The sequence below is a fragment of the Nerophis ophidion genome, linkage group LG02 (assembly GCF_033978795.1).
Source record: "Nerophis ophidion isolate RoL-2023_Sa linkage group LG02, RoL_Noph_v1.0, whole genome shotgun sequence".
Taxonomy (NCBI): domain Eukaryota; kingdom Metazoa; phylum Chordata; class Actinopteri; order Syngnathiformes; family Syngnathidae; genus Nerophis; species Nerophis ophidion.
This window is the reverse complement of record NC_084612.1, coordinates 14119131-14146197: the sequence shown is the minus strand read 5'-3', so window position 1 is coordinate 14146197 and position 27067 is coordinate 14119131. Positions and strand designations below refer to the sequence as shown.

At 41.3% G+C, this 27067-nt stretch overlaps 1 protein-coding gene across 5 annotated transcripts in view; it reads right to left on the bottom strand.

Annotated features, from left to right (window-relative positions):
• Window positions 1–27067, bottom strand: part of LOC133537032 (SH2 domain-containing adapter protein F-like) — a 225905-nt gene that overhangs the window by 34386 nt on the left and 164452 nt on the right. For 2 of the 5 annotated variants that reach the window (XM_061877853.1, XM_061877871.1), the window contains one exon: window positions 9919–10065. The exons of the other annotated variants lie outside the window; for them this stretch is intronic. In XM_061877853.1, the coding sequence (XP_061733837.1) occupies window positions 9919–10065 (147 nt within the window). The remainder of the gene's footprint in view (window positions 1–9918; window positions 10066–27067) is intronic. 5 annotated transcript variants of the gene reach the window in all.

Genomic DNA, 27067 nt, shown 5'->3' with positions numbered 1-27067 from the left:
AAATTCATACAGTCAAATCTGTCAATTGCAGACACAGAAATGTCCCCTGCAGAGAAACTGTATAATGCAGCCAGTGGCCACTTTGCATCCTGGAGGAGGATTTTTGTCTTAGTATAGTGGCCACTAATATCAAAACTTGCTGCGATGATGGATGATGTTGATAGATGGAGTCTATATAATTGTTAACTTTTTTTAATGATACATTTTATATATGGAATGAATAGTTTGGCTTTCTTCTGAAATATTTTAGTCTAACAAAATTACAGCAATCAACGAGGAAACGTACTTGCGGTTTAGGTAAACCTGCTACAGACTTTGCATAAAGGACCGTCCGTGCCATATGTAGGACACCTACTTCCATCCATCCATCATCTTCCGCTTATCCGAGGTCGGGTCGCGGGGGAAGCAGCCTAAGCAGGGAAGCCCAGACTTCCCTATCTCCAGCCACTTCGTCTAGCTCTTCCCGGGGGATCCCGAGGCGTTCCCAGGCCAGCCGGGAGACATAGTCTTTCCAACGTGTCCTGGGTCTTCCCCGTGGCCTCCTACCAGCTGGACGTGCCCTAAACACATCCCTAGGGAGGCGTTCGGGTGGCATCCTGACCAGATGCCCGAACCACCTCATCTGGCTCCTCTCGATGTGGAGGAGCAGCGGCTTTACGTTGAGCTCCTCCCGGATGGCAGAGCTTCTCACCCTATCTCTAAGGGAGAGCCCCGCCACCCGGCGGAGGAAACTCATTTCGGCCGCTTGTACCCGTGATCTTATCCTTTCGGTCATGACCCAAAGCTCATGACCATAGGTGAGGATGGGAACGTAGATCGACCGGTAATTTGAGAGCTTTGCCTTCCGGCTCAGCTCCTTCTTCACCACAACGGATCGATACAACGTCCGCACTACTGAAGACGCCGCACCGATCCGCCTGTCGATCTCACGATCCACTCTTCCCCCACTCGTGAACAAGACTCCTAGGTACTTGAACTCCTCCACTTGGGGCAGGGTCTCCTCCCCAACCCGGAGATGGCACTCCACCCTTTTCCGGGCGAGAACCATGGACTCGGACTTGGAGGTGCTGATTCTCATTCCGGTCGCTTCACACTCGGCTGCGAACCGATCCAGTGAGAGCTGAAGATCCCGGCCAGATGAAGCCATCAGGACTACATCATCTGCAAAAAGCAGAGACCTAATCCCGTGGCCACCAAACCGGAACCCCTCAACGCCTTGACTGCGCCTAGAAATTCTGTCCATAAAAGTTATGAACAGAATCGGTGACAAAGGACAGCCTTGGCGGAGTCCAACCTTCACTGGAAACGTGTCCGACTTACTGCCAGCAATGCGGACCAAGCTCTGACACTGATCATACAGGGAGCGGACTGCCACAATAAGACATTCCGATACCCCATACTCTCTGAGCACTCCCCACAGGACTTCCCGAGGGACACGGTCGAATGCCTTCTCCAAGTCCACAAAGCACATGTAGACTGGTTGGGCAAACCCCCATGCACCCTCAAGAACCCTGCCGAGAGTATAGAGCTGGTCCACAGTTCCACGACCAGGACGAAAACCACACTGTTCCTCCTGAATCCGAGGTTCGACTATCCGGCGAAGCCTCCTCTCCAGTACACCTGAATAAACCTTACCGGGAAGGCTGAGGAGTGTGATCCCACGATAGTTGGAACACACCCTCCGGTCCCCATTCTTAAAGAGAGGGACCACCACCCCGGTCTGCCAATCCAGAGGTACCGCCCCCGATGTCCACGCGATGCTGCAGAGTCTTGTCAACCAAGACAGCCCCACAGCATCCAGAGCCTTAAGGAACTCCGGGCGGATCTCATCCACCCCCGGGGCCTTGCCCGCGAGGAGCTTTTTAACTACCTCAGCGACCTCAGCCCCAGAAATAGGAGAGTCCACTACAGATTCCCCAGGCACCGCTTCCTCAAAGAAAGACGTGTTGGTGGGATTGAGGAGGTCTTCGAAGTATTCCCTCCACCGATCCACAACATCCGCAGTCGAAGTCAGCAGAACACCATCCGCACCATACACGGTGTTGATAGTGCACTGCTTCCCCTTCCTGAGGCGCCGTATGGTGGTCCAGAATCGCTTCGAAGCCGTCCGGAAGTCGTTTTCCATGGCTTCCCCGAACTCTTCCCATGTCCGAGTTTTTGCCTCCGCGACCTACTTCCATATACATGTTATATTAACGAGCACTTGTCACCAAATACTAACCTCTAAACCCTTGTGTTTGCAAACCCCTACGCTTGCTGTCTAATCCAGTTTCAACGTGGGACTTCGTCTTGGCTCCAACTACACCAAAGCCTGGTTAAAAATGGCTCTCCGACCTCTATATAGTGGCCACTTTTTATGTTTCCCTTGATTGGCTGTAATAGATACTGTAGCTTTGACGGTAATCTGTTGATCTACAGTGGGGCAAAAAGTTCTATTTTGGTTTCATCTGACCACATGACATTCTCCCAATCCTCTGCTGTATCATCCATGTATCCATTTTGGTATAAACTCAACTCGTCGTGTTTGGAGGAAGAAGAATACTGAGTTCCATCCCAAGAACACCACACCTACTGTGAAGCATGGGGGTGGAAACATCATGCTTTGGGGCTGTTTTTCTGCTAAGGGGAAAGGACGATTGATCCGTGTTAAGGAAAGAATGAATGGGGCCATGTATCGTGAGATTTTGAGCCAAAACCTCCTTCCATCAGTGAGAGCTTTGAATGGTTGACCAAATACTTATTTTCCACCATAATTTACAAATAAATTCTTTAATTATTTTCGTCCCACTGTATTTCACGCACTTTACATTTAACAGGCAACTGTTTTCGTCAAAAATAACGTGTGATCGATAAACTGATTGTTCTGTTTAGTCTATAATTAGTCTATGACATTTAGGATGATGTGTCGTTTAGAATTTGCTTTTCTAATTAAATCATTATTACATAATGCTGTGTACCAGACAGTTAATATATTCAATAGGTCCACTCAATCTTATCTCTTCACGCTCCCACCTGCTTTTCCACTTGTCTACACAAATTCTTATTCTTTCTTCCTGAACATCCAGCACAAAGTCAACAAGAAAAAAGTGGATATTCTCCCTCCAAAGCTTCTTTGTCCAAGCTGTGAATTCCCCCAGACAAAGACTTCACGGATTGGATTACATTCTCAACTCTTTGCATCCCCTTTTCCTCCAATTCTGACGTGTGTAGAATTTATGTGTCAGGGGTTGAACATCAGCTTATGCTCCTTTTTTCTCTGCTGTGCTGCAGCTCAGTCTGGCTTGACAGCAGATGGACAAGATTGATTGTCCACGCCAAGAACAAAAAGGGGGAGTATGTCCAGGTAAAAAAACACACACACACACACACACACACACACGTTAATTGTTGTGTTGTTGCAGCAATTGTTACAATTGATGGAATCTGTCCATCACTTTGAACCGTCAGTGGGATAGAGACAAACGGTGAAGAGACGTGTACCTTTTTTTTTTTTAGCCTTATTCAAGCCGTGCAAATCAGAATTACAACATTTTAAAGGGACTATTTGGAAAATTGTGCCCATCATCTGCAATCGTTATGAAAGACAAGAACACATACATAGTTTTTTTTTTCGGTTTTTTTTGTGATAATCGGCTTGTTCTAGGTGGCTAGAAATTGTGCAAATGGGGGTATTCCATTCTGCTTCTCAATCACTCTAAATGGTAAATGGGTTGTACTTGTATAGCGCTTTTCTATCTTCAAGGTACTCAAAGCACTTTGACACTATTTCCACATTCACACACTGATGGGTGTGTAACCACGACCCATCTGGAGCAAGAGTGAAGTGTCTTGCTCAAGGACACAATGGACGTGACGAGGTTGATAGAAGGTGGGGATAGAACCAGGAACCCTCAGGTTGCTGGCACGGCCACTCTCCCAACCGCGCCACACCGTCCCCAAAATACATTAAAAAAAAGCGCAAACAATACTTAATTTGCATCTCGTTACCTGATTATCAACCTAGAATTATTAATAATGTCATTAGAGAAATTTATGCAGACAAAGTATTTTTAGTTGTGCGGTGATCACAGAGCACTAACTAGCTTGTGCAGCGGCAGTGTTGGCTGGTAAAAGTTATTTCGAAATTATTATTCATGCCTCTCACCTGGATATAATAGGGTTGTGGACATAAACCAAGAAGTTGGTCATCTGTGACATTCAAATTTACACTCGGAGAAAGAAAAACACAGGTTTACAGTTTGAACTGCCTTCACGGAGGGACATCAATAAATCTTGCTAGATTTCAATTCAGTTTTCAACGTATACACCGTAATTTCCGTGCTATTAAGCACACCAAATTGTAAGCAGCACCCACCTAATTTTTGGACACCTTTTCATTTTGTACATTCATTGGCCGCACAGCCCTAGAACTATCACTGGCCCCACTATGAACTGGACTCTCACATTATTAACCGTATCCACTCGGCATCCATTGGAGGGTCCCCACATCTGCAGTCCCTTCCAAGGGTTCTCGTTGTTCCCATTGGGTTGAGTTTTTTCAGCAAGAAAAAATTGAGTCGGTACCAAAATGTATTTTGATACTTTTCGGTACTTTTCTAAATAAAGGGGACCACATTATTGGCTTTATTTGAACAAAAAATCTCACGGTACATTAAACATATGTTTCTTATTGCAAGTTTGTCCTTAAATGAAATAGTGAACATACAAGACAACTGGTCTTTTATTAGTAAGTAAGCAAACAAAGGCTCCTAAATTAGCCTGCCGACATATGCAGTAACATATTGTGTCATTTTCCATTCTATTATTTTGTCAAAATTATTAAGGAAAAGTGGTACAAAATGAATTATTATTGTACTTGTTAATTTACTGTTAATATCAGGTGAGATAGGCTCCAGCACCCCCAAGCGACCCTGATAGATAGATAGATAGATAGATAGATAGATAGATAGATAGATAGTACTTTAGTGACAAGAGGTAGAAAAAATGGATGGATGGATGGCTCTGCTTACTTTTTCTTTTAACATGTTTTATCTACACTTTTGTAAAATGTAATAATCACTTATTCTTCTGTTGTTTGATACTTTACATTAGTTTTGGATGATACCACAAATTGGGTATACCAGTACTTTTTAGAGGCAGTATAGGACCGAATATGATTCATTAGTATCGCGGTACTATACTAATACCGGTATACCGTACAACCCTGTTGTGGCTCGTGTAGCCCTTTGAGACATTTGTGATTAAGGGCTATATAAGTAAACTTTGATTGATTGATTGATATAAGCCGCAGGTGTAAACACTGAAACATGAATTTTTTTCACCAGCACTCAAATTGTGTTACAGTGACTGTAACACGGCACACACTTGGAATAGCCATTAAGCCCTATCTTCCTTCTGCACTCCAAAACTGCTGAAGTTGTCTTCATGGTCCAGCTTTTCGGGGCGTTTTTTTTAAGTGGTGGTGGATTTCCATTCCATGCGGCAGAGGTTTCCTTTTTCGATGACCGTCTTTGGCTTTGGGGCAGCGTTGTGTGCATTTTGTCTTCTACACTAAATAGCCCACTGAATTATTATTTGAGGGTGCTGGATTAAACGATAATTTAACGTTAGTAAACCTCACTCCAATGACTTCAAGAGTGTGCTGAGCTTTTAGCTTGGTGGTCAGCACGCTGGCCTCACGCGGAGGACCAAGGTTTGCGTTATATGTAACCACCTGGGTTACATATATATCTTTTTTTCCCCACTTGATTTTTGTTAATACTAAAAACATACGTAACAGATGGTCACCAGAGTTCATTGTAACTGTATTCATGCGGTCATGGGGGGTACCCTACCAACCCCCCACCACATCTACCTCAGTCAGCCTCTGTGCCCTTTGACCTGCGCTGGGTGCTCAGACAGAGTGAGGATCACTTTACACGCTGGACGCCACTCCTAAAGCCTCTCACATCACATGCGGGGGGAAACCAGAACCTTTCCCATGGACCGTCTAACATAAATCAAGTTCTCGCCCTGTCCTCGCTCACAGAAGTGTTCCTTTACACCAAGTAGGAAATCCCATTCCTTGCTTTAGTTCTGCCACACGTCCTACACTTCCCCGAGCAATGAGGGCCGCGGGTCTTCAATAATGAACTCAGTGCCTTCTTTGTTGAAATGAGAAAAACTTAAATATAATACAAACTGAAGAAAAGACCTTCAAGTGAAGAAGTGAGAACACCTCAAGCGAGTGTGAAGGCCGGCCTTTGGAGAGCCATCTGCGAGCGTCTTGTGTGTTGACAAGAGGAAATGGGGGTCAGAGCCAATGGCAGGAGGCAGTTGAGCACAATTAAAACTAATGAGCCTTCAGCACTAAAACTGGCACAGGACGGAGTGATTTTCTGCCACATGTAATCCAGATGGAAAAGTGCAGTGTTTACAAAGCTAATAATACTGAAATGGGAAGTTGGAGATTCTTTTGATCCATGACTGGTTCACTGCTTTTTACCTGAGGAGCAAAAGGGTGATGTTTGTATGCAATATTTAGAGCCCTTTGCCTAAACAACGCAGTGTCTTCCTTTATCTTTCTCTCATAATCACAAGTCAGCACGGCAATGGATTACTAAATGGACATTTCATATATCCGGCTTTGTGTACGGCTTTTCAAATCTGCAGTGATTTTGTGAATATATTCCAATATGGTATGACCACAAACTGGTCTGAAAACACTCCTCTCAAATCAATCACAAACTGTATGTAGTGTCATTTTCCTGCAATCGTTCTCACCTTGTCTCTAAACTTGGTGGACATTTGCAGATATTGATTCGCTCTTGGGCTGTGATTTAGCCAGACCCCCCCAGTCTAACTTGTGAAACCCACTACAGCTGCTCTTATGTTGTGATTATACCCTAAAATGTGGTGGCGACTTGTCCAGGGTGTACGCCGCCTTCCGCCCAAATGCAGCGGAGATGGGCTCCAGCACCCCCCGCAACACCAAAAGGGACAGGCGGTAGCAAATGGATGGATGGAGGATGGCAAACGTACAAAAAAGTTGAGAAATGTCTAAAAACCTCAACCAATAGTAAAGTCACAAACCAAGGTTAGAAAATTAATTTGTCTGTATAAAGAATCAGAATCAGCTTAATTGGCCAGCTATGTTTAACCCACAAGGAATTTGACTTGGTAGACTGCGCTCTATTTGTCCAATGCAAGAAACAAAACAAAAAAGCGCAACTACTGTGTGAGAGAGGACAGCACTATGGAAACGAGAAACAAAAGGACATGTAAAGACATCAAGAGAGCTGATGCAACCAGCTGCCACCTCAGCGACGCTACATCTACATAAAGCAACAAAACACAATGAAAAACCCCCAAAATAATAAACAAATAATACAGTACGTCTTTCACACATAGGACTGCACCCAGAATAGACAAACAACAAATTAAACAACAAAACATTCCACAGTGGGTGTTAAAATGTGTTTCAGTTTAAAATGACTTTTGCATCAAGGGGGACATTTTAATGCATAACACAAATTAAATAAATTGTACCTTAAGGCCTTTTATTTTTTATAGAATTTTGCGACATTTGAGTTTAACAATGTTAGTAATTTAAATACCGTATTTTTCTGACTATAAGTCGCAGTTTTATGGCCGGGGGTACGACTTATACTCAGGAGCGACTTATGTGTGAAATTATTAACACATTACCGTCCATCCATCCATTTTCTACCGCTTATTCCCTTTTGGGGTTGCGGGGGGCGCTGGCGCCTATCTCAGCTACAATCGGGCGGAAGGCGGGGTACACCCTGGACAAGTCGCCACCTCATCGCAGGGCCAACACAGATAGACAGACAACATTCACACTCACATTCACACACTAGGGCCAATTTAGTGTTGCCAATCAACCTATCCCCAGGTGCATGTCTTTGGAAGTGGGAGGAAGTCGGAGTACCGTAAAATATCAAATAATATTATTTAGCTCATTCACGTAAGAGACTACACGTATAAGATTTCATGGGATTTAGCAATTAGGAGTGACAGATTGTTTGGTAAACGTATAGCATGTTCTATATGTTATAGTTATTTGAATGACTCTTACCATAATATGTTACGTTAACATACCAGGCACCTTCTCAGTTGGTTATTTATGCCTCATATAACGTACACTTATTCAGCCTGTTCACTATTCTTTATTTATTTTAAATTGCCTTTCAAATGTTTATTCTTGGTGTTGGGTTTTTACTAATAAATTTCCCCCAAAAATGCGACTTATACTCCAGTGTGACTTATATATGTTTTTTTCCTTCTTTATTATGTATGCATTTTCGGCAGGTGCGACTTGTACCCTGAAGCGACTTATACTCCGAAAGATACAGTACTTCTATTATATAACTTGAGTGATAAGTAAGAAATACATTAACAATAGGACATACATTCTATTACAAATTGTAATTAATTATTGCAGCAATATAGAACATTGAGAATGTGCAAAAAAACGACGTACTGTGTGATGTTTGATGCTCATAATTCTGGGTGTTTGTGAATGCAACCTTGCAGGCCTTGACTGCCATTGGTCCATAATAAGGAAGTGTTATCTTCTTGTTGCATCTACTGGCTACCACTAGCAGTGTGTTAAGGGCTGTTTTTGGCGTGTTAATGTCAGCAATAAATTCAAAAAGAGCGTCTGACTCAGAGTGCTTCTGTTGGGATACTACATAACTTACAAGATGTGACTTTAATAAAATCCCCACCAAGCACTTGTTGCAGGTGGCTGAGACTAGCACCGATAGCTTCTTATTATTCGAGGCTGGTTAGTACCTTTACTCGGCACTGGTGCCATTGTGGGAGTGGGTTTTGGTTCCCCTTCCTATTAATGAAGGCTTAACATTTATTTGGTCAATATACCCTAATATGATGGCCCCATGACTAAAAACATGTTATTGCCTGAAAATGGCAAATACCACCTGTTGCAAAAACGGGTATTAAACTGGTCACAATGAAGACAATCAGGATGGATGATTGTATTATTAAAAGGATGGATGCATGATGAAAGGATGAACATATGATGAAGGGATGAATGGATGGTAAAACTTACATATAGGGAAAATACATACTGTACGATGGAAGTATGAATATATTATGAAAAGTCCGACATGATGTAAGGATGGACATACAATGAAAAAAAATGTATGCAAGATGAAAAAATTATCAACATATGATAAAAGAATGAATGGATAGTGAAAATATGGACATACAATGAAAGGATGGACTTATGATAAAAGGATGGAAATATGATGAGAGGATGCATGGATGAAAGGAGAGACATCTGATAAAAGGATGGACATCTGATGAAAATATGGACATATGATGGAGATATGATGAAAGGATGGGCATATGATGAAAGGATGGGCATATGATGAAAGGATGGGCATATGATGAAAGGATGGACATATGAAGAAAAGGGATGGACATATGATGAAGAAGGATGCACATATGATGAAAGGATGGACATATGATGAAATGATTAACGTAGGATGAAAAGTGATGGACATGTGATACAAGGATGGATGTATGAAAGGATGGACATAGGGTTGAAATTGGGGGTTAAATCACCAAAAATGATTTCCGGGCGCGGCCACAGCTGCTGCCCACTGCTCCCCTCACCTCTCAGGGGGTGATCAAGGGTGATGGGTAAAATGCAGAGAATAATTTCGCCACACCTAATGAGTGTCTGACAATCATTGGTACTTTCACTTTGAAAGGATGGATGTATGAAAGGATGGACATAGGATGAAAAAGGATGGACATACGATAAAAGGATGGATGTATGAAAAGATGGACATAGGATGAAAAAATGGGCATATGATGAAAAAAAGATGTCTGTATGATGAAAGGATGGATTGATGGTCTGAAAAAGACAAGTGGAACACCAACACCCACCCTGGTGCTGCTGCTCACTGCTTGTCTGTCCAGGCGTGTTCTGGGAGGGCGACTCCAGCTCCTCCTCCACCAGCACTGGGGGAGGGCTGGTGTTGAGCTGCCCCACAGGAGGGGGCCACGGAAGGTCCTTGATCACTTTAATCTCTACTGCGTGTGTCAAGCGGAGGAGAGGTGGAAAAGAAGGAAGGGATAGACAAAAAAACAACAACATAGAAAAGATAGTGATTTATTAGAGAAGAAGAAGAACATGTCGATACTGAGACTGACCAATCCACAGCAGCTGTGGAAGAAAAAGGGAAGGAACAGGACTGAAAGGTGAAGTTAGTCAGGTTCCAAAGTTGATTCAATACAAAAAGTCAAACATTTGTTATGCTTTAGCTTCAGGCAATGATTGAAGTGTGTAATTTTTAACATCTGAAACCCTGATAAATAAATGATTTGAAGTGCATGAGAAAGTACAAAGGAAAATGTAGCTGGTGAGGGATGTGGCAGACATGTCTAGGAATATTGAGTTAAAACACAGCCTACGGTTTTCCCAGGCTGCACTTGATGCTTTGAAAATGTATGGAGGTTGCTAAAACCTTGGTTGAAAAGCATACAGCCACCCTCACCTCCACAAAAGAAGTATTTTTATTTTATTTTTATTTTATTTATTTATTTCGGCAATCTTCACATAAAACAAAGAACAACAACAAAAAAGGAAAAAAAAAACAAAAACACTCATTTGAGCAATGATTGAGCCGAAAGGGTGTAGGTTGAAGCAACGCTTATATAAACCTACCCCATCACAACAAGAACAAGGTTCAAAATATATAAAATCTAAAACATGCTTCACTTATATTACTTTTTTTTTTTAAACAATATGTAAGCAACATATATGTAGCACACGTCTCATATACACAGTTTAACATTTAAATCAAACATATACATTTGTACACATATATATATATATATATATCTATATATATATTTATATATAGATATATATATATATATACACAATTTATTTAAATTCCATATAAAGTGGTAATATATACATTTTAATATAACCTATATGTATAATTATGAAATCATAAATTATATTTATATACATATTATATATTATTGTCTTTCTAAAACAATGTTTGCTCTTCTTTCTTATATTTACTAATGATAAATGATTTAAAAAGCTTTTTAAACTGGTTTATTTTGGTGCTGTGTTTTATTTCATCCTTTAAACAGTTCCATATTTCAACCCCTGCTATTGTTATATTCATTCGTTTCTGCGTTGTTCTACAATATTGGATCTTAAAAAGTAGTTCTCCTCTTAAATTATAATTCCCTTCTCTCTGTAAAAATCTTCTCTGTAACCCTGTTGGAAGTTAATATTTACTTGCTTTATAAATCATTTGGGCATTCTTGAGTTGGATGAGATCTGGTAGTTTGAAATCAAATGTTTTTATAAATAATCCATTAGTGTGTTCTCGGGGTCCTGTGTTATGTATCAGTCTGATGGCCCTTTTTTGCATTATGAATAGTGGTTGGATGTTCATCCTATATGTATTTCCCCAAACTTCTAGACAGTAACTCAAATATGGTAAAACAAGTGTACAATAAAGAGTGTGTAATGTTTTTTGATTAAGAATGTGCCTTGTTTTACCCAGGACAGCAATACTTCTCGCCAACTTCCCTTTGATGTATGTAATGTGTGACTTCCAGCAGATCCTGTCCAAGATCACACCCAAAAATTTGATTTTGTTTACTCTTTCTATACTAACATTGTCTATATATAATTTTACATCTATATCATTTCTCTTATTTCCAAATAACATAATTGTCAAAGCTAGACGACCTGGAAAACCAATCTAGGAGAAGCAATGTAATCATTGATGGCATTCACATGTGAAAGCAGAATCTTGATCATACACTGAGATCAAAGTGAGAAAACTATTCGCTGACAATCTAACACTTAGACAAACTATTGATCCACAAGGGAAATTGTTCAAAATCTTAAAATTGACCCCAAACTCATCAAAATTGAGAGAGCTTATCGAGTAGGCAAATTTGACCCCGATGGTCATCCAATATCCATAGTAATCAAGCTCCTCAGATTCAAGAACAAGGAAGAAATATTCAAACAAGCCAAGAACCTGATGGGCAAAAACTTGTACATCAATGAAGATTTCTCCGACATTGTCAGACAAAAAAAGAAAGGAGCTGTTGCTCAAACTGAAAGCTCATCGTCAGAAAGTAAACATTGCCTACTTGAAGTATGAGAAGTTGGTTGTTCACCCACCTCATCATACTTACAGCAATGCCTGTAGATTTTAAATCCAGGCATGTGATTTGAACTTAATGAAAAAGACTGAAAATAAGCCGGGGATCTAGGTCCAGGTCCAGGGCAGTGCCTTGGTGGGGGGACAAAGGGGATAATATTAGGGGTTTAACGGTACGTGTATTTGTATTGAACCGTTTCGTGACGGGGGTTTCGGTTTGGTTCGGAGGTGTACCGAACGAGTACACATGCTAGCAGCTACCGGGGTAGGACAACATGTAAAAGCCAGAGCTGGAAGAACCGCCTGCCTCGTTAAGATCTCCCATTTGGGAACACTTTGGCTGCGCGATACAACTATGGAGGATGGAGATTTGCCGATATTGTTCAGCAGCTTCTTGTGACAACACGTCAAACATGTGTTGAACCTTTACTGCTTCCGGCTCCCAGACCGTAGTCGAGCAGCGCAGGGGAGACACTCCTCCAGGGCTGATGTATTCACGGGGGCAACACCCTTCACTCTACCCGGCAGTGGGTCTCCAAAGCTCTGGACTCCAAATCTTCGCTTTATTGAGGTCTTGCACACAGCCAATCCAACAAAACACCAGCCACTCCCCCACGCGCGCTTAGCTCCCACACCTCGCCCGCCCACACATTCACTGACGTCACATGCTGTCACATATTAAAGGGCCACACACACACATACGCTACTCTCATAACACATGCTAACCCATTTGAAGCGTCACCACCGCATTCAAGCAGCCTCTCCTTGGCGAGTCAGGCAGGGCTAAACAATAACAAATGTTTTTATAGCAGCAGATTTAAGTCCATATTGCATTAAAAACAAGATTTTGACCCACTTCTATGGTGGAAGAACAATGAGCCCATATATCCTCTTACTACCAAGTTAGCCAGGCTAATAAAAGTCTCAATCAATCAATCAAAAAAAGCACCTTATATTTAGAAAGGTTTTGTTAAGAAACCATTCTGAGCCTTATCTTATTTAATTTTTATTTTATACATGTTGACCACATTAACCCTGGCAATGGACCCTGTGTGTATATGTATGTTATGCCATTGTTTATACATTTGGTAAATAAATAACCCCAAAAATGTGTATTTTGTAGTTTTCTTATTGTACCGAAAATTAACCGAACCGTGACCTCTAAACCAAGGTATGTACCAAACGGAAATTTTTGTGTACCGTTACACCCCTAGATAATGGGGGGGCATGGCGTAGTGGGTAGAGCGGCCGTGCCAGAAACCAGAGGGTTGCAGGTTCGCTTCACACCTATTGACATCAAAGTCGCTGCCGTTGTGTCCTTGGGCAGGACACTTCACCGTTTGCCCCCGGTGCCGCTCACACCGGTGAATGAATGATGAATGAATGATTGGTGGTGGTCGGAGGGGCCGTAGGCGCACACTGGCAGCCACGCTTCCGTCAGTCTACCCCAGGGCAGCTGTGGCTACAGATGTAGCTTACCACCACCAGGTGTGAATGAATGATGGGTTCCCACTTCTCTGTGAGCGCTTTGAGTATCCAACAATAGAAAAGCGCGATATAAATCTAATCCATTATTATTATTATTATTATTATTATTATTAATAATATAACTATAGCCAATATCTGTCTGTTCGACTCCTTCTCTACTTCTAACTGCTCCAAATGCAAAAATCATAAAAAGGACAAACAATATTTATTCTATTTGCTAAATTCCTTGATCTAAAAAGTCATTTGTAATGTATAGCATGGAAGAACAAATACCATATTTTTCAGATTATAAGTCACAGTTTTTTTTCATAGTTTAGACTGGGGTGGGATTTATACTCTGGAGCGACTTATGTGTTAAACTATAAACACATTACCGCAAAATATCAAATAATATTATTTTTCTCATTCACGTAAGAGACTAGACGTGTATCAGCAATCGTCACACACACCTCAACCAATACAAATTTGGCGGGGGCGGGTCATGGCAGAAGTGCACTGTAAAAAAAAAGATGTTACCTGCTACTACAGTATAAAAATGTATCATTTCAAGCATGTTCTATGTTATAGTTATTTGAATGACTCTTACGGTAACATGTTTCGTTAACATACCAGGCTTGTTAGCTGGTTATTTATGCGTCATATAACGTACACTTATTCAGCTTGTTGTTCACTTTTCTTTATTTATTTTAAATTGCTTTTCAAATGTCTATTCTTGGTGTTGAATTTTATCAAATAAATTTCCCCCCAAAATGCAACTTTTATATGTTTTTTTCCTTCCTTATTATGCATTTTCAACCAGTGCGACTTATACTCCGGAGCAATTTACAATCTGAAATATACGGTACCTTGCAGTCATAGTGTTTATGTTTCAGAATGATTCAACTATTCAATGTCAAATAATAAACAATAGTGACAATGAACAAAATGTCAGCTACTGTCTTGTTCTAAAACACTAATGAAAATGAAATGTAGCATTTAGACAGGCTATACTGTAGCCAAAGTCTTCACATGTCTGCCACAATCATGTGTGTTCTTAAATGTGTATTCCACGTCTTTCATGTTGAGAGCAGTTTTGATTTGGGCTTACATGGTAAACAACTCAAATAAATGTGTTGGCTATTGTTTTCTCCAGACACATACATTTGTCCAAATGTGGCCTAGTAGACACTTTGTGGGTTTCCTAGACGTCGTCTACAACACTAAAAAAAAAAAAATTAAGGAAGAGAATCTCACTGCCATCTTCCACTAGTTTTCATGTATAAATCGGCCGCTTGAATATTTCCTCTCCTCTTCTCTGACTCTCTCGTCGTCATTTGGGATGTCTGTTGTGATTTCCCTTCCTGGTTCGATGGCCCGCCCTATCTTTCCTCTGATTGGCCTGTCCGTAATGTTTGCCCTAATCCTAACCAATCATGACTCATCATAGTAAAACACAGATCAAGATTTTAACACACATTGTAGGTTGGAAAGAACGAAAAAAAAAAACCGGAAAATATTTTTTTTTATATTTTTACAGAGATAAAAAAAAGACATATTTCCGACTATAGACGGAAAAATTACATGCCTATAAATCTTAACAGTTTGTCTTGTTTTTTATTTCATTTTTTTCACCATGACTGATCATTGTTTTATGTCTCCACAAAATCTAAAAAATTTACCATTATTGAAACCTATTGATTTATGTATTGATAATACTCCTACCGACCTCCCGGGTCTAATCAACTCAGTCATTGAACTTAAATCTTCTGTTGAATCTGAAACTCTATCAAGTAAGAACGACACTGTAGTTTATTTTAATAACTTTTATTATGAAAAGATATTCAATTTTATCAAAATTGATGCATTTTGGGTTTCTGCACCGGTTTCTTACAAGGTATTTCTTATCACTTATTTCAACAGTGTTACTTTTTGTACTTTTTATATTGTGTGAAAAAATACAAATAAAAAAGCTCTCCTTGACCACATAAGTATACTGTACAACACAGCAGCGACAGAGCCATTGTTGTATGAGCAGTAAGGATCAAGCGTATCATCAAGTCAGCGTTAATACAGAGTCCATGCTAAAAAAAAAAAAAAACTACATCATGGCAAGTGTAACGTGCAGGAGTTTTGCAAACAACATTTTATAGCGCACTCAGAGGTAGAAGCTGCTGCATGCTGACCGTCAGTTCATGATTAGGGATGGCTAGCGAAATATCGGTACTTATTTTTGAATTTGTCTGTACTACCAGGTATCGATTCACGTAAAATCAAACAATGCCATGAATCGATTACACGTGACTTCACGTCCGCAACACTTGGCGACAACTTTTCAAAATGCTAATTCATATTGGCTGTGTCATACACATGCTACTGATTAGCATTACCATTTTACCACCTTGATTGATTGATTGATTGAAACGTTTATTAGTAGATTGCACAGTACAGTACATATTCTGTACAATTGACCACTAAAATGTAACACCCGAATAGGTTTTTCAACTTGTTTAAGTCAGGGTCCACGTTAATCAATTCATGGCAAAATGACAAAAATAATGAAGACAAAATAGAACATTTCATAGGTTTCTCTTCACAAAATACAACTGATAGTACATTAATGTTAAATCTTACTTGTGAGTAATCCCCCGATTCCTATTTTCAACAGTCCGCTCATTTGAGCAGGAATTGATTGATTGAAACTTTTATTCGTAGATTGCACAGTACAATGCATGTTCTGTACAATTGACCACTAAATGGTAACACCTGAATCAGTTTTTCTACTTGTTTAAGTCGGGGTCCACGTGAATCAATACATGGTAATTCATGGTACCTTAACATTTAGCAATGAAAACTCCAAATAAGATCTAACAGCCGGTGTGTAATACGTCCAAAACTTACAGGTTTAACACTTTTCCGAGCGCAAAAAAAGATCAGACTTTTAGCTTAATGGCAAAGACTGCCGAGGCTACACACCACAGTCTATACACTACTGCCATCTAGCGTCTTGGAACTGCAACTGCATGCAAGGTCTACTATCAATACTTGCAAATGGGATTCAGAAGTGTAAGAAGTTAAAATATAACAACTGGACAGCATAGTTATTATAATCAGCTCATATCCAAATGTTTAACAAAACAATATATTTTATCATTAAACAAATGAACATTTAACAAGACATAAGCACACGCTAAAGTACCAAAATTTGGTACTCTTGAGCAGCGGGATCGATTCCCAGATACCGCAAACTAGCATTGTAACGGTGAAATTTTCCCATCCCAATTCATGATACTTCAAATGCAGCCATTGACATTTTGTTACCGTATTTTTCGGACTATAAGTCACAGTTTTTTTTCATAGTTTGGCCGGGGGCTGCGACTTATACTCAGGAGCGACTTATGTGTGAAATTATTAAAACATTACTGTAAAATATCAAATAATATTATTTAGCTCATTCACGTAACAGACTAGACATAAGATTTCATGGGATTTAGCAATTAGGAGTGACAGATTGTTTGGTAAACGTATAGCATGTTCTATATGTTATAGTTATTTGAATGACTCTTACCATAATATGTTACGTTAACATACCAGGCACCTTCTCAGGTGGTTATTTATGCGTCATATAACGTACACTTATTCAGCCTGTTGTTCTCTATTCTTTATTTATTTTAAATTGCCTTTCAAATGTCTATTCTTGGTGTTGGGTTTTATCAAATAAATTTCCCCCCAAAATCCGACTTATAGTACAGTGCGACTTATATATATGTTTTACCTTCTTTACTATGCATTTTCGGCAGGTGCGACTTATACTCCGGAGCGACTTACACTCCGAAAAATGCGGTAAGTTAATACAAACTAATTCAGGAGGTTGCCTACGGCCACACACGTCATTGTTTTTTTTTAACCTGGGGCTAATTAGAGATACGTGGTTATGTTCCTTCAGCAACTATAGGAGAATCTGAAATAACTAAAAAGAGGTGTTAATCGGAGCATGTTCGGCAGCTGGAGACGACCACAACGTATATTCCGATTGTTTTTAATACTGACAAAGAGGCAAAGAGGAACATGGCCTCACAAAAGGATAATTCACTTTTTTAGGGTCAAGAAAGGGTTTGCAAAAAATGTAACAGTTACTAATTGTATTCAGTGCATAAATTCATTTTAACAAGCATACTCCAATACCAATGAAATGCCACTAAAGTCCTTCCTTTACTTCCCTTTGTTGTACCACAAGACGGAGCATTTTTAAAAGCAGGTGTTTGTTTCTTCAGGGCTTTTTGATTAGCGCACACAGCACTTAATCACCGCAAAAACAGCTGAACTCGGCTTTGCTTGTTTGCACCGCTGCCATTTAATTTGGTTCTGCTTAATTTCCTCGCCTAATTGCATGCATATTCAAAAACGGTGATGTTTATACCACAAATGATGCGGTCCAAAGCGCAGAATACGGTATTAGGCCCCCGAATAAATAGCGGCGATGCTTAAGAGGAGCCTCTTCAAGCGGCATGCATCGCATTATACAGTCGGGCTCCGTTTCAAAGCACAGATCTGCGTCTCAAAGAGCGTCTTTTGTATGAGAAAGGACGGCGATGGAAATGTGATGAAACCTTTCTAGCAAGGAGGAGGTGAAGACGAGTTAGCCATGGCCAGTCGAGCGAGAAGCTCGTGAAGGGAAAGGTTTACGGCACCGTCGCGTGTGGCCAATGTGTCCCCGTGCAGATAAGACACATTTGAAGGAAACAGGGCTGTCTTTCGGGAAGGTTATCAGCACGCCGTCGCACAGCAAGACCTCACGGCGCTGGACTGTATCGGAATCAATTATTTATTGTCCGACGTTAAGACTTGCTGGCTCGTTAAGCCCCCACGAAGATTCATTAAAAATCCATAAAGGCAAAGCAACACCTGAGGGAGCGAGCAACAGTGCGTCCTCTGATCTGCCATGTTAAATGCATGCTGCCCCCTGCTGGCCTGGAGCCATGTGAGAGGATTTACAGGGCAGCACAGAGGGCAGGGAGATTAAGTAACAAAGGCTATGGAGGCTTCTCCTGCTGTGCTGGCACTCACGTTTACATTGTGTGCCACTATTCAAATAGAAGGAGCCTATGCCAGGGGCGGCCAACCTAAAGCCTGTGGGCCAGAAACAGTCCATCAAGAACATTTGATTTGCACAGCCAAGCTAATATTGTACCGTATTTTCCGGACTAAGGCACAATGCCGATGAGCGGGTTTAATCAGGTTTATTTTCATACAAAAGGCGCACCGGATTATAGAGCGTATTAGAGGGGTCATATTATTATTATTATTATTATTTTTTTTATAAATGTAAAACACTCCTGTGTGGTCTACATAACATGTAATGGTGGTTCTTTAGTCAAAATGTTGCATGGATTATGTTTTACAGATCATCTTCAAGCCACTTTCTGACAGTCGCTTCAGGATGCGCCGTTTTGTGGGCGGTCTTATTTACGTGGCTCACCATCGGCAGGGTCTTCTTCCCGTCATTTTTGGTGTAGCGTGCAAGGACAGGAGTGGAATAAGTGTCAAAAGATGGAGCTAAATGTTTTAATGATATTCAGACTTTACTTAAATCAACAACAAAGCTGCATCTTCTCATCAGTGGCTCACTAGTCCAACAACAATGCCAGAAATCTGTTTCGTGAAAAAACGTTCGTCCAGAACTCTCTAATAACTAAAGTTCCTTGGGTAAATAATATAAACTCACTACACCGGTATGTTTTAGCGCTTTCATGGCGAGTTTACTGACAGATATAAGTAAGAGCTTTACACTACTTTATATTAGAAATGGCCACAGCTGAGGATGAATGTCACATAACAAGAAGATAGAGAAAAAGAAGAAGCTTATTGACCTCAGTGTCAGCTACTAAGGCGGCTACGCGCAAATTTTCAGGACTTATACTGTACATGACCCAAATACGGATCAGTAGGTACCAGAAGGCAAGAAATGTTGCTTTTGCATAATATTGCAAAAAAAAAACGGCCAGATAATATGTCGTACCTTATACACACACCATAAAAATACTCGTATGTTGGCACAGGGGTTAGTGCCTGTGCCTCACAATACGAAGGCCCTGAGTTCAGTCCCGGGCTCGGGATCTTTCTGTATGGAGTTTGCATGTTCTATCGTGACTGAGTGGGTTCCCTCCGGGTATTACAGCTTCCTCCCACCTTTAAATACATGCACCTGGGGATAGGTTGATTGGCAACACTAAATTGGCCCTAGTGTGTGAATGTTGTCTGTCTACTTGTGTTGGCCCCGTGATGAGACGGCGACTTGTCCAGGGTGTACCCCGCCTTCCGCCCGATTGCAGCTGGGATAGGCTCCAGCAACCCCGGAAGGGACAAGCGGTAGAAAATGGATGAATGTTGAAGCACAGTACAATCCATCAAGCGGTGCAGCTTCATAGCTTACTAAAGTCGTACTAAAACATTTTGATAGATTTTTGAGCGCTGTGTAATGTTCTATATTTTAAATGGAACATTTTGGTGTTGTTTACGTGAGTCATATTGCAGGCTACACATAGCTCTTATGCGTGACTGCCATCTACTGTTCACACTTATCATTTCACCATGTACCAAATAAATTAGCTTCGAGGTCGGTAAGCACAACCAAAATTATTCCGTACATCAGGAGCACAGTAAGGCGCACAGACGAGATTTAAGAAAATGAGAGATTGATTGACATATTGTTGACATACGTTTCTATGTCGCCCTTCTGTATAAACCAGGGTTATTCAACTAAATTGTTTTGGGCCACATTTCCAGAAAGTCTGATGTAATTTTTAAAACCCCGGTATTCACGGACACAACGCAGATTTGGAAGACTAAGTTCACCCGGCAGTCTTCAACTTTCGGATATAGCCTGACTTGTCCCTTCCGTTCGTGTTGAATGCTTTTGCCGCTGTCTTACCAGAATTTGCTGACATCATCATACATCTCATTTTGTAATTGTGGGATTTATTTTTAACGAAATGTGCAACTCTGACAAAAGTCCACTGCAGAGGAACCTGTCTCTTGTCTACGGATTAGAAATGCCAGCACACTTCCACTCGCTCCCTGAAAGGCTTCCTCAATAGTTCCGCATATCATGCATCATCGTCACTCCTCACCTCGCACCTCATCCATCACCGCCTAAGCCAGTCAGTCCGTGGTGGCCCTCGCCATGTGACTGTCCTCAAGGCTTGTTGCGAGGGTCATGCCAAGGATGAGTGATTAACCAAAAGTGCAAGAACACAGCCTACCAACATCTCTAACAAGGCCGGGGGAATTTACATACCATTGCGTGGCTGTCAGGAGATAGTCCACATGTGAATAATAATGTGTAGGCAGCGATAGGATGAGTCAAAAAATGATGAATAAAGTTCCACAGCAAGGTTTCTGCTCTACTTGGCTGATCATTAATGAGGACAAATGGTTGTTTTGCATACACTGCACTGTTGTATTGAACGTAAATGGGCGGGAGCGGGCAGGGCTTATCTCAGGGCTTTATTTGTAACGCCCATATAATGATGGATTCCCCCCTCAACCCCTCAGTCTCATCATATTTTGTTTGGGGACATTTTCATTTCCCCATTTAATGTTGGTGTATAAATTGTGAGGGTTTTGATGTTTGCAGGAACGGGCCATTAAAATCCAATTGGCAGTTAGTGCATTAGTCTCTGATATTACAGAGTCCTTCACTTCACTGCTGGGAATAAAAGCAAGGAGAATGAAATCGAGCTATTGCTGGATTGCAATCACATGATCTACAGGCACTTCCGGGTCTCAGGCGATGGTCTAGAGTCCTAATAGGCAACTGAACGGTTTACAGCATGGCATGTCAACTGGCGGCCCGCGGGCCACTTCTGGCCCAATGAAGTTTTGAACAGATGAAACCATTCAAAACGGGGTTGCTTAGTACTTCCGCCACCCCACAGGGGGAAACATTGAAGCATATGTGTCACAATGAAGCAGCAGTCAGTACTTGTCCATGCACTAAATTAGTCAGAACTCTCATATTTCGGCTCTAAATAAACCTCCTACAACCCATGAAAAACCCCTTAATCCGATCATGTTCGGTTTTTGAAAACTGGTACTAACACACCTGGATTATGCGATTAAAAAACTGATTTCTTTACCCAGATACCATTCACTAGGCCACCTACTCAGTGGCCTAGTGGTTAGAGTGTCCGCCCTGAGATCGGTAGGTTGGGAGTTCAAACCCCGGCCGAGTCATAACAAAGACTATAAAAAATGGGACGCATTGCCTCCCTGCTTGGCACTCGGCATCAAGGGTTGGAATTTGGGGTTAAATCACCATAAATGATTCCCGGGCGCGGCACCGCTGCTGCCCACTGCTCCCCCCTCACTTCCCAGGGGGTGATCAAGGGGATGGGTCAAATGCAGAGGACAAATTTCACCACACCTAGTGTGTGTGTGACAATCATTGGTACTCTAACTTAAAAACATACGCAACAACTGTAATTAAAATAAAACGGTTTATTTGCTTCACAAATTAGAAGAACATAACATTTTAAAATGCATCAATTGGAAAATAAAGAAACAGATTTATTTAAGAAGGTCAAATTTAAGAAATTGAGAACTCCCGAACTAAGTACAAATGAGATGGAGAACGAAGCAGGCCTATTAAAGGCAAATAATAAAGCGTACACAAACCTCTTCATGCTGCATTTGTGCACTCCAAACTGATTAACAATAACTTTGTATTCCGCACAACTGATAGTCCAGGACAATAGCAACCTTCATCTGGAACAGTATCGCCCGGGGCACGCACTGTCCTTTCCTTCGGACTTAAAACTCCTTACATCAATCCACAAGGCCTTATGAATGAACTTGGAAATATTCAAAAGTTTTGTTTCCATGATTCTCTGTCCGAAAATTCCTTTTGAAAAAATTCTCTGCCACAAGTCTTTCTTTGCTTCGGACCTGATCAGAATCAGAATAGTTTTTATTGCCATTGTTTGAGAACGGCTTCAAAAAGTAGGAATTTTTCTTGGTGCAATCGTGCAACATAAAACACATAACACAGAGAAGGTAATAAAATGAGCTGTAACTGAGCTATCAGATCCGGCTTCGATGCATCCTTGGCAGTAGCGTCACATTTGTAGCGCAATCCAAGATAATTTATTGATGCTGTCTGCTTTTTAACATCAATATATCCAATATGTGTCAATATTACAGCTGACATCAGGTACTACAGAGCTAAACTGTTTACGTAGGAGTCATAGATGCTCAGTGTGACATCCTGGGTCAACAGGAAAAGCAAACCATTGATATCAGACTAATTTAGTGCATGGAAACAAAGTGAGTGGGTGAGGAGAAGAGATGGCACCATAGACCCTGGAAAAAATCAAAATAACCTGCAAAAATCTGACTTTTAACAAAGTATGAATGTATTGAAATTTCTGACCAAGTGATGTCTTTTTAATGGTTTTTTAACTCTGGCGCTCAAAACTGGTTTAATACATTCAGCCCAGAATTCGACAAGTAGAAGTCGACAAAGCTACACCTTAAGCCACATGTGTTCAATGTTTGCTGTGTGTATTACAACTAAACCTTCTATCTTATTTAAGTAAATTCACAATGGACATTATACTTTTGTAATGTTTATATTTCCAGTCTTGTAAATCTAAAAAAAGGAAGCCGTATAAAGAGATAAAACTGAGGAAGAAAAATTATTCAAAAGGAAGAACATCAGTTATCACCAATACTTGGCTTCTGTTTCTTCATGCTGTTAACTATCTGTCGAGTCGCACACACTGGAAAAAAGTAGCAAGGGCATAATAAGTAATTTACTAACAGTGCATTGTGAAAGCTAATGTGTTTATTTTCTAAATAAGTAAACACAGTCTCAAAGGAATATAACCTGTGGTGGCACTCTCTAAAGAATCATCCACATTTTGATGTCCGGCCTCTGAGACCTGGGGCTTTTGAAATTGGAGCTCTCTTCATTATGTAGTTGAATAGCCCTGGTTTAGAGGCAAATATATAGGAAAAGATTGGAGAAAAATCATGCCTTTGCATCTAGAGGGGTTCAGAAATTAAGCATTAATACGTTAGAGACAAGGTTGGACTTATTTGTGCATGGCCAAGTACCGTATTTGATTGACATAACGAGTGCCGTGCTGCTCTGATCGTGATGCTAATGAAAAAAAGTATAAGTGTGTTTGCAGTCGATTTTTGCTCCAAATACTAATCTGTCATCTACAATTCATGTCTGCAGTTGTTTTTATGGTGTGAAGTCCATATTTTGTCTAAGTATTCATCTATAGATGTCCCTGTTATTCAGCAATATTTGGAAGTGATATGAATATTCAGTCTGATGTTGAGCCTCTGAGAGTTGTATTCATCTAGTTAATACCATCAAGGATATTTTCTTGATACTAAGAAATAGCACCAAAGACGCTATAATCTAGTCATCCGTGTCGAATAAAGCACTTGGCTTTCCTGCACAACAACAATGAAAATTACCAACGAAAATACGGTGGATTGGACCAACAATCCCAATTACTGGGCACAACCAGGTCCTCAGTTATATTTAGGCATAGCAACAACAAAATAAAACAAACTAATGTGATCTATTGTCCTTTCTCTACGCTTAGTTCTGCTCTCAAACACTATTCAAATAGTAGAGAATAAACTTGATTGCATCACACAAAGTTTCTCAAACAAATCAAATGTTCAAATAAGTATTTTTTAAAAATGATCGCCACAGACCCAAACGTGGTCCGATTGTATTCCACAAGATGATGAAAGTGATATTTTTAACCGTGATTTCCTTCGACACAGTTTAGTTTTTTCCCCTGACTTTGTTACCTTTATGAACAACTTTTGGGACGATATGATAGCTCTTTACTATCTCTCTATTTGAACGACTGGAACATCCAAGAACAGAACAGCAAAAGGGCATTTTCTGCTCAAACTCTACACTCACTCCCACTTGTTTTAATAGCTGCGCTCAAGCTGCTTGACCATCGTGTGAATTAAGCCGCAAGGACGATAAACGGTGAATGCTAAGACAAGCGCTACAATCTAACTACAATATTTTTCAATAAGAAACAACTGACTTAACATAAGACAACATTGCTATATTTGCTGAACGCCATCTGTTCAAACACGTAAATATTGGAACATGCATTGTTAGTGTGTTTCATTGTCATGTTTTCATTGAAGTTACACTTCTTAGACTTGTGCTGACAGAAGCTGTCATTTTGCAGTCCAGTTAGTCATTATAATAAAAACAATAGCGTTAGCGGGTTGCAAACACATGGAGTGTGAACATTTCATCCATCCATCCATCCATCATCTTCCGCTTATCCGAGGTCGGGTCGCGGGGGCAACAGCCTAAGCAGGGAAACCCAGACTTCCCTCTCCCCAGCCACTTCGTCTAGCTCTTCCCGGGGGATCCCGAGGCGTTCCCAGGCCAGCCGGGAGACATAGTCTTCCCAACGTGTCCTGGGTCTTCCCCGTGGCCTCCTACCGGTTGGACGTGCCCTAAACACCTCCCTAGGGAGGCGTTCAGGTGGCATCCTACCAGATGCCCGAACCACCTCATCTGGCTCCTCTCGATGTGAAGGAGCAGCGGCTTTACTTTGAGTTCCTCCCGGATGGCAGAGCTTCTCACCCTATCTCTAAGGGAGAGCCCCGCCACACGGCGGAGGAAACTCATTTCGGCCGCTTGTACCCGTGATCTTATCCTTTCGGTCATGACCCAAAGTTCATGACCATAGGTGAGGATGGGAAAGTAGATCGACCGGTAAATTGAGAGCTTTACCTTCCGGCTCAGCTCCTTCTTCACCACAACGGACCGGTACAACGTCCGCATTACTGAAGACGCCGCACCGATCCGCCTGTCGATCTCACGATCCACTCTTCCCTCACTCGTGAACAAGACTCCTTGGTACTTGAACTCCTCCACTTGGGGCAGGGTCTCCTCCCCAACCCGGAGATGGCACTCCACCCTTTTCCGGGCGAGAACCATGGACTCGGACTTGGAGGTGCTGATTCTCATTCCGGTCGCTTCACACTCGGCTGCGAAACGATCCAGCGAGAGCTGAAGATCCCGGTCAGATGAAGCCATCAGGACCACATCATCTGCAAAAAGCAGAGACCTAATCCTGCGGTTACCAAACCGGAACCCCTCAACGCCTTGACTGCGCCTAGAAATTCTGTCCATAAAAGTTATGAACAGAATCGGTGACAAAGGACAGCCTTGGCGGAGTCCAACCCTCACTGGAAATGTGTTCGACTTACTGCCGGCAATGCGGACCAAGCTCTGGCACTGATCGTACAGGGAACGGACCGCCACAATAAGACAGTCCGATACCCCATACTCTCTGAGCACTCCCCACAGGACTTCCCGAGGGCTAACCCTAACATTTCAATGTATCACAATTTGGCACTTGGCCGGATACCCCACAGATCCTTAAGTGACTTTTCCCTTGCCATTATCCAACACAAGTGTGGGGTGTGATTGGTTTCCTTTATTATATGAGGACTCTGGTCGTAGAAACAATATTTAGGTTATTCCGTATGTCTTACATGTATGGAACCTCTGACAATAAAGAATCTTTGAATTTTCAATCATAGGATTGCACCGATTTACATTTTTCTGATTTTATCCTGAATCTTGAATTTGTGTATATGCCGACGATACCAATATTGATCTAATACCAAAACTCTTGTTTTCTTAAATATTATTATTCATTTATTTATTTATTTATTATTCTGGCGTTATATTGTGCTGCTGAGATTAGTCGACATACTGAAAATGACCATGAAAATTTATAAACAGCGTTTTTTTAAGTTGATGCGTCATTTTACGGTTACCCTATTTATTGCTGGTCTTTCTGTTCGGCAGAGGACTAGATGGTGCTATGGCTAAGCATACGGCACAGCGAGCAAGAGAGAGCTCACAAGACGCCATGCTAAGTGCTCGTGAGAGCAAGACAGAAAAACAAGTGCTTGTACAAATTAAAAAGTATGGTAAAATATTTCCACACAGCAAACATGTTATAATGAAACGCTGGTTAGCTACAATGCTGTGCCTCAATGCCCGACTGCCAACTAGCTGAAAACCATGAATTTTATAGAATCCCAGAACCCGCTGGTGTACACAAACGGTGAGGGATGCCGTCAAGATGAAGAAAGAGTCCTATTAGGTCATTTTGGCTCATGGAACTAAGGAGGCAGCGGACGCAAACCGACAGACCAAGAGGTGAGTGGCTTTGGCGGTTGCAGAGGCAAAAACCGGACATGGTAGGCGTTCAGGGAAGCCATGGAGAACGACTACCGCACGGCTTTGATGCAATTCTGGACTACCCTCTGCCGACTCAGGAGGGGGAAGCAGTGTACGGTCAACAACGTATGTAGTGGGGACTGTGTCCTGCTGTCGTCGGATGATGTGGTCC